The following is a 9416-nucleotide window of genomic DNA, read 5'->3' as shown; positions in this document are numbered from 1 at the left end:
CAGAAGGCTTTTCAAAGAAGTGCATAAACCCCATTTCCCTGGTCATCCTTCACCTTGGTACTTGTCATCTGCCGCTCAGTGTGAGCTGTGGTTAATTACAGCCTTTAGCAACTCCGTCCCAGTGTGCCAGTCTCTCTCTGGCTTAAAACATATTATTTAAGACTACACCAATCATATTGAAAATTATTCTTCTCCTTCACTTATCTCAGGCAAGCCCATAGCCTGTTTTAGCTCATTTTTCTGGGCAATGCCATTTTCCATCTCTAAAAGGTGACCTGAGTACCCACACAAATAAAGCATTGAGAAAGATTCTGTAATTAAGTATCTCACCTTTTATTTTGTTCATTTACACTTCTGGCACTGACAATTCTTTGAAGATATTTACTTTTATGTAAAGACCAAACTTCATTAAAGCAATCAGAAGAGAAGTCAATTAAATAATCATACATCACTGAAGTTTCAGAAAATGTACAACACTTTCATACATTATAGGCTTGACTGGTTGCAAAAGGAAATGGCACGCTCGACATTGTTAAGAAATAACTTGGACAACCTGACAATTAGTTTTGCCAAAACCTGTTTTGTACTGAACACCATACCATGTGTCCTGATGGCACCATATGCATGTTATTACTGAACACAAAAGTATTTATTTCTATCAATTTGGTCTCCAATAATGTCCCCAAAAACCTTGAATGGAATTTGCTGCAGAAAGATCCGGTTGATGCTTTTGTAGGGTTGTGAGATTCCAGATGAAAAGCAGACACACGACTCGTGCCAATTCCCAGCTATGCCCCGGACCAGCAGGACACCCGAGCACATGAAGAATTTCAAGAATAATAATTCTAACAATTTCATGGGTACTACTCAAATACTTAACATCACACAGATGGCAGGCATGTGCTAGGCAGGAGCTGCGGTGTAAGGTGAGGCTGGAGCCCCAGCACCACAGAAACACGGCACTTCTTTCCCTGCCGAGCATCCCACCTGCCAGATGAAGTTTCTCCTGCAGAAGTCATACATTCAGTCCTCTCCGAAGTCTGTGTAATGTTTAAGGCAGCAAGAGAAATTTGCCTTTACTTTAACGCTGACGTTAAACTGTTTCCTTTAGAAATACATGGACATTATTCGTAATTCATCAACGCTCCCCTTATTTATACAAATGCGATGAAATGGAAAACCAAATTTTGAAAAATTGTATCTTAGCAGGACTGAAGAGTGTAACTGAACCATAGTTGAAGCTTTATAATTACACAAACCAGGTCATTCAGATGTAACACACCGAGTAGGAACAACGTGAGGGATCTGGGTGATCTCTGGGTTCTTGAGGCCTGATTCTGGTCCAGCTTCCCCTGGTGTGCATGAGCTCTACTGAAGCTGACAAGTGAACGCCTCCAAGGAGAGGCATGGATAAGATTAAAAACATGCCGCTGGTTCACACTAACAGGTCATCGTGGCTAAAGTATATGCTCATATACAGAACTCTGGAACACCATTAACACCCATTTACAAAACACTACAGTGATGGTTATTGGCACATAAAAAACTCCTCCTCTATATGAAAACATACACAAAATAGATAAGAACTGCCATTTTTTTTCAGACTTTTAAAATCTATAATATAGTTGCCTTTAAGGAGTTTTTACCCCCAGTATCACAAACAACAATATTTCTTTAACAATGTTCACCTAGATTTTACTGTGCTGACGTTTTTAACACTGCCACAACCTAGACCACTTTGTGGATTATGCTTAACTGTACTGTATACAAGGCGATGAAGATCGATAGAAAACCACTAAGATTTTTGCACAAAAATGTGACTTGTTAAAATCCAGAGAACAATCGAGTCACTTGATAGGCAGCAGCTACATGTAAGCTGTAAATGTTACCCGCAATAAAAACACATTTTGCCATAAAGCACATATTGTGGAATTATCTGCTTCTGGCCTGGTACACAAAGCTCTATTTTCTTCCCAATGCAGAGGAATGGGTTTTGGTTAGCTTGACTACCTCTGAAAAAGTGCACAGATATCTTACTCTTTAAAGTGCTTCGCAGAACCCGCTCTTCTGTCTTTATTTCTACTCTGAGACCTCTGTACAACAAAGACTCTGCCCCTTCCTTGCCTAGCAATGTTTGGCTAACAGAGCCTCTTCGGCAAGTCCAAGTAGACTTCCCAGACGACCATGTTGGTGTAGTGTTAACGTTGAGACGTGGGAAGTTGGGTATAAAGCTGAGGAGCACATGGTCTAGCTTTAATTAGCCCGTGGAATGGCACCCAACACCCTCGTGTCCAAAGGGAAGACCCTCGCTCAGGGCTGGGGCCTTGCAGCTGCCCTCAATATCAAACCTTCTCCTGAGGCCCAATCGGAGGACTTGAAAGGGCAAAAGAGATTTCACAAAGGAAACTAAGCATTAGCTTTGCAAACTCTATTGCCGTGTCCTCACCCCCTTCCTCCCCTTGGTCTGCCCATCCCCATTCCCATCCACAGGACCACCTGTGCTGAGCACCTGCTCTACAGGCCCCACCTCTGGGTCCCCTGGTCCTTCTGCCTCACAGGAGGGAGGTCACTGACAGCTCCTTTCGGCTCTGGCACCCGTCCCTACTCAAACATGACTTTGTGGAGCTGTCAATGCATCATTTCTTCCTTCCCCGCTCCCCACCCTAACTCCCACTCTGGTGAAATGCTGCTTTTTCCAACTCTCACAAAAATAAATCAGCGCTGGAATAATGCTCCTTAGGACGTATCCTCTCTTGTCACAAGATGTCTGACGGGGCTGTCACCGCAGCTCGCTGGGTTTCAAAAGTTTGGGAGCAATCTGAGGTGCATGCAATAGTGCAACTTCAGCCCTCCGAATGAGTCCTAGGGGCTTGATTTGTTTTATGTTTATTTTCAAAACAGGTTTGTTCCGCCTTTTAAAGCCTGATTTTGATCAACAAAGCGACAAGGGGAAGAAACTAGTTGTAAATTACCTCACCGCCCACCCCAACACTTAACAATTTAACATGGTTAATAAACTAGTATAGGTGAATTAAATTTTAAAAGATTAGAAGTGCATCAGGAATTGTTTCTTTTATGCTCCTCTTAGGCCAAAACCTGTAAAGAATCAGAACTACTAAAATATCTCAAATTGCTGTGCGCAACCAAGACGGGATTCATGCAAAGCTCTACCAGCATCATTAAGCTAGCACTCCTGATGCACAGAATACCTGAATGAAATGTGCAGTCCTTGTGAAGAAACCATTTCACATCTTCTGCAGAAAGCTTTCAATAGAATGATATTGTGCTTAGACACACTATTTATGCTACTTCATAAATTTAAGAAATTATTCAGCTTTTTAGTCTTTTGTCTGGAATGTTACTACGTCTACCCCTAGCAAAATCTCTTAAAACTTAAAATATGCACAAATATAAAAAATCTTTGCAAAATAGAAACATTTATTTAATTTTCTCCATACATTATAAATGTTCACAGATTCTAAAAATAAAACCCTAATTGTGTAAGATTAATTTCAAGTATTTGACCTTATTTTTATGATACATAATGCTTGGTGCCAGGTTGGGTATTTCTAAGGTGTGGAATGTTTTCTTTGTGTAAAGCAACCTTTGTTGTCCTGCTTTTGGCTGGGATGGAGTTAATTTTCTTCCTAGTTGCTGGAACTAGCCAAAACCAGGACACAACCCTAGGAGGAAGACTTTAACCCAACTCTTTGCAGGTGGGAAACGGGTGATAGCAAAGAAGCCGATATTTTTTGCACCTTCATAACCAGTAGCAACTGGTGATGAACTGGTGATGAACAAAATGGTTGTGTTTCGATCGCTTTGCCTCCAGAAAAAGGGCACGGGATGCAAAATTTCAGAAAACTGCTTCCAGTGAGACTGATTTGGTGTGAGAAAATGAGCCTAGCGCCGCACACAATCCCATGCTACTTTTGAGAACATCTGTGGAACAATGCTGGCAAAGAAAGATGGTCTGCTGCTGCTAGAAAGCCCCAGCACTGCCTGAAAGAAATAAAAAGAGGCTGATCTTGTGCCAGCGATCTTTATGGGGACTTTGTTTTGGTTATGCCACGGAAATGCTGTGGTTTCCTCTGCCTGTGGACATGAGCACAGCTGAGCAGGGGGTAAGCGCTGGAACCAGGAGCGCAAACCACTTCCACCAAGGGACCTGCAGCGTGAGGCGTGGGGTCGTTTGGGGGGATCAGAGCTGTAAGGCCCTCTTCTGAAACGCCAGTAAATGCCCACTGAAATCTGTCTCTGTGTAGGGCACCAGGTGAGCACAGGGCGGGCGTTAAACACCTCTTCACGTGCTGTTCTGGACAATAAAACTGCTCTGAAGAAGGGTCTTCCAGCACATGGGTTTTCACCCTGAATTCACCCTGATTTTTTTTTTTTGTCTGTGCCAAGCACCCCTTTTCTCCTGTTAGGTACTGCACCTTCGGTGGAGGCTCTGAAGAGTGCATGCAAGGCGCGAAGCACTGTGCGCTTATGGGAGAGGGAAGATCGAGGGCTTCGAAGTGCAGCCCCCTCGACACCAAGGGGAGGGAGGTTCAAGGTCAGTCAGCTCCTCGCAACAACTCATTTGCAGTTCCCCCTGCCTGCTCTGCTTTCCCCTTTTATTCCCAGTCAAGTTACAGAAGGATGCTCTAAAATGTTCTCTTTCTAAAAATACTTCTGTGATAAACGAAGTAAAAAAGAAATTAACCCAAAATATATCCAATCACTGAAGTTCAATAATTCGAGTAAGAAACCCCCCTGTATAAGATCAGATAGCGTAGTGTCAGACTTCATCATTACAATGAAACCCCACAGATTACCCAATAAAAATAACTTAGTAACAAATGTCCAGTTTCATTTTGACAGTACTCCTACCCTCAAAATATTTTTCAACCTTAAAAAGTGCACAAAACATATCTATAAAAGCTAGAGAACCCAACAATTTAATCTTAAAAAAAATAAAAATAAAGGTATTTTTACCAAATAAATGGGGAGCAGCCCACAGGCAGAGGAAGCTTTCCACATTCTTTCATGAAGCAAATGTTTCAAAGATAAAAATTTGAGTTTTCGATGCTTTCAAACTCACATCTCTGAAGAATTAAAGCAGTGAAAGGAAACAGGAGAAGGAAAAAAACAGTATTTTTATGTAGCTGCATAAAATTCAATTTGCCAAGGCAAGCAATCATGGCAGGTGAATAAAATGCCATTAATATTTTCATTACCATGCTAAAGGCAGCCAAGTTGATTTTTGTGCCTGACATTTTCTTGACAGTTTTGCAATGCTTCAGTAAGGCAATTAATATGAGATGTAGGCTTCTGCCCAACACGAATATTTTTCTTTAGATCCAGCAAGACACTGGTTGACTAAGGGCATTTGAAGGAAAAATGTGCTGGGATTCACTTACTCTGCATATATGAAGATAAACTGAAGGCAATATGATTATTCATGAGCAAAAGGCACAGGAGGGATGACCACTGTGCATTTTGCAGCAGAAAACCTCTCCCCTCCTTCTATATCTTTTAGCTCATGAAATTTTGTGTTCAAAACTAGGCACAAACCCAAATGTTCAAATGCGAAAAAGGAAAACAAAAATCGTTCATTTCCAACTAACTGCAGCCTCTGTGTTGTCCATAGCAATATGCACCAGCTCATTTGTACACGCGGCCACATGCTTAGCTCTGTTTTCCTGCTACTGGGATGTTATTTTTGGCAGTGTATCTCACAAACACCAACTACTGATCGTAGTGTGTCCTCAAAGAGCAGCAGTGGCCAGACGGCCTGGGATAACACAGCCTCAATGCCACCCTAGTTAGACACCGCCTAGGTGACTATGGCTCTCTACTCGTTATCTCAAATGAACACAAACGCAATTCTGTTGGGGTAAATTTGGGCAATGTTCCCTCTGATAGACACATCAGATATTTGTAGTTTCATGATCAGATAAACCTTTTAAATGGTTACCATTACAGCAGCATCATTCGTTGTGTTACATAGCAGAGCTATTTGCTAGGCTGCTATGGGATGGGGATCGGACAGATGTTGGCTACTTTCTGATTAGCTACTGCATGATTTTAATTTTTGTCAGTATTGAAGATAAGGACAACCACCGATCACCTATATAGCCTTCTATATTCACCTGGTACAGTGCACTGTACGAAATACCTTGTGATGGTGTGGGATTGCACACACCTGGTTGATTTATATAATCGTGGAATTTAGTCTCTGTTGGAAGCCATTGCTTTTTGTTATCAAGAAAACATGAGCATATTGATTTCCTCCCAAACGGAGCGTTTTTGAACATGAAGGCATTTTTAACTAGACAGTAGAAAGGAGAACCAGACCAGAAGCAGGGCAGTGAGGTCACCAGAGAGCTGCTTTTCCCCCAGAAGGCTTTTAAATGATTAAATACATCAGCAGCTGAAAATTATTCCACATCAGAAGCATCATTGTCAGAAAGATGGTAATTACTTCCCTTCACCCGAATATACTCAATATACCTCCCTTCATCAGAATCTGACATACCACATGTACATAGCCTGTTTTCAAACAAAGATTCAATTTCCTCTAGTTTTTTCCCTTTAGTCTCAGGAAGGCAGCCATAGATGAAAACGAGTCCCAAGCCGGCAAACCCTGCGTAGAGGAAGAAGGCTCCTGCAATGTAAAACAGTACGCACAGTCAGTTACAGAACATCCCATCCCCTCCTCTGCCTGTGCGCAGGGGAACGGCAGAAGCAGCAGGCTGTGGATATCAAAGGGGCATGTAAGAGCAAAGGGGGGGACACCACGAGCTGCTTGGCTGTGGGTGTAGAAGACTGCTTTACTACATCACTGCAACAATTAACAAAAGCAATTTAATTTAATATGGAAGAGAAGACTCGTCCTTTTTTTGGCAAGTCATTCTGCTGTTAAGATAAACAGCAACTAGTGCATAGCCAATAAAAAAAGCAGATATGGAAGACAAGAACTTTCTTAGTTATTCTTAACAGCAAAGGAATCACTAAGACAACTGCCAAAGATGAGAAGTTTCAGCAAAAAAGAAACAGGATTAAAACAATGTTTGTGACTCTGACATCTAATTATTACTTATAATTCCTCTGCAAAGAAAACTGGCAGTGAGAAAGAGCTCATCCCCCCCTGCTACCCACCTCAACTAGAGGGACAGAGAAAGGACTGAAGGACCAAGAAACATTTACCTGCCATTTGTTTCCAGACCAAAGACTCTAAGGAATGACAAGTGCTGCTGAAAGGCTCTGCACTAGTAATGTTATGAAGGGCACAAAAACTCAGTAGCAACTTAATGTAATTTAAATGACTCGTACTGGAGTGGCTGAGCAGTAATCTGACCATCTCTCCACAGGCTTCAGCAGACAGGACTTAATCAACAGCTGGGAGCAGGACGATAGCATCTTCAGCTACACGGCTGTTTCTGCAAGGACCATCTAATAATGGCCTTGGATGCCATCGTGAAATGGAAAATTGCTGATGCTGTCTTTTTAAGTGGAAGACAGCATTTTTCACCAAGCCAAAATGTATTTTTTTTTTGCAGCTTCTCTGCTTTATGCAACTTTCTAGATTTTCCTTCAAGGACAGAAAGAAATGTTTCTTATGAAAGCAGGATCAAACTCCAGGCAGGTCATATCAGGTCTCTGGTTTTACTAGACCACAGTTAGCTGAGAACACTGCGTTCACAGTTGGAATTTTACTGCAAAAACAACTTTGAGTCCCAGAACCCAAACAGAAGAAAATCTATGCACCAGTGCCAGCACAGCACCCATGGACACACACTGTTTCTTACCATAGTATGTCAGATATTCAGCTGTATGCAGAAAGGTCAGTGACACGAGCACGTTGAAAACCCAGTTGACTCCAGATGAGCACGCGTTTCCTGTACTTCTAGCCCAAAGTGGGTAGATTTCAGAATTGACAGTCCAGGGCATGGGACCCATCCCTAAGAATTAAAGAAAGATCAACCTCAACTTAATGGCTGGACTGAAGAGCAAGTTTAATGCGTAGCCTCACCATTTGACATTTTACCTTTATAATTTTTTACACTTATGCGCAAAAACAAATGTTTGCTTACCAGGTGCGAAGAAAATCAAGTACAAAATAAGGCCCAGAAGTGCTGTCCAAGAGTACGGAGTGGGGCAGAAATTGTATGCCCAAAACAAATCTTCCTTTTTGAATACAGTTTCATTGGAACACCTGAAAAATAACAATAAGATCCAGTATTAAAGAATTTTCAGGGAAATAGATGACATCTCAAAATAAACATGGCACATAACATCGTATGAAAAGCTGACAAGTGTGAAATTAAGAGAGCAAAGCTCCACCCTGTTTTATCAAGAACTTTTGAGCCAAATACTACATTCAGAAATGTACTTTTTCCTGTGCCTTACAGATAACATTGTGCTTGATTGTGTGGCCTTAGGAAGAGCACCCAGTAGCACACTCCTGAATTTAAACATTTGACCTGTATCTACTCCTTCAAATGCATCGTCTTTACTAAGCCAGCAGTCATACCAAAGCCAATGAGGCTGTTCACATGAGTATCACACAGCGCAGCAAGAGCTGCAGCAGCAGGACTTTGAGCTCAAGATGCAAGAATTTAGGTCAAATGAAAGTTAGTCACCGTTAGTCACTGACGAGCTGTACGCAGTGCATGGTGGGTGTAACGAGTAAAGTCTATGGAGTGTGCCACAGCCAAGTGAAGTTGTACAGAAAAGAGAAATAAACTTTTTTTTTCTTCACAGTGAAATAATTAAGAAGGCGGCAGTATTTCTAACTAGAAAGTAAAAACGAGAATAAACAGAAGTAAACAGTGCCTGAGCTACTAAAAGAAAAAGTGATTTCATTGCCAGGACTATGCAGAAATTGCATATTTCTAGGAATAGATATAAAATCATGTATTTTCATCTGACTGCTAACAATATATTATATTTTAAAGGGATACTTGCAACTTAATCTTTTTGTTATAAATCTCAGTTTTGAAAATTAGCATTTGTCTAAATGGACAAGTTATTGCTGTAACTAGAGAAACTTCAGCTGCAATCACATCAATTGCTACAGCTGAAAAAATGTGCACTTCTGGGAGAGCAGACTTAGGCAGACACCTCCCTTTCATATGCAAACCATGTTATTTACTTGAGGAGCAGAAATCACAGAGCGCTGAACATCTGCCTGGACTACAATTTCCAGATTAGCTGAGTATGTATGTGAAGGATATACCCTCTCATCTGCACAAAAACTGGAATGAAGCCTGCAATGGGTGATAAATGATAGCTGGACAATGAAAAGTGAGATGGGAGAGCAAAGACACCCTGAAATGCTTCAGGGGACCGACCACTGCAGTTGACTTTCAAAAGCAAGTTCCAACCAAACATTTCCTCTCCAACTTTTCTGTTCTGCAACAACCAGCTGG

The 9416-nt window shown here is 41.5% G+C and overlaps 1 protein-coding gene across 1 annotated transcript in view; it reads right to left on the bottom strand.

Moving 5' to 3' along the window:
• Positions 1-312: 312 nt before the first annotated feature.
• SLC2A13 (solute carrier family 2 member 13) overlaps positions 313-9416 on the bottom strand; it is a 155934-nt gene continuing 146830 nt past the window's right edge. The window contains exons 8-10 of the mRNA XM_032186075.1: positions 8079-8200; positions 7794-7946; positions 313-6649 (exon numbers count right to left, since the gene is read on the bottom strand). Of these exons, the coding sequence (XP_032041966.1) occupies positions 6423-6649; positions 7794-7946; positions 8079-8200 (502 nt within the window). The 3' untranslated portion in view covers positions 313-6422. The remainder of the gene's footprint in view (positions 6650-7793; positions 7947-8078; positions 8201-9416) is intronic.

This window comes from Aythya fuligula, chromosome 1, assembly GCF_009819795.1.
Source record: "Aythya fuligula isolate bAytFul2 chromosome 1, bAytFul2.pri, whole genome shotgun sequence".
Lineage (NCBI taxonomy): Eukaryota > Metazoa > Chordata > Aves > Anseriformes > Anatidae > Aythya > Aythya fuligula.
Note: the sequence above shows the minus strand (reverse complement) of the source record. Positions and strands in the feature narration are given on the sequence as shown.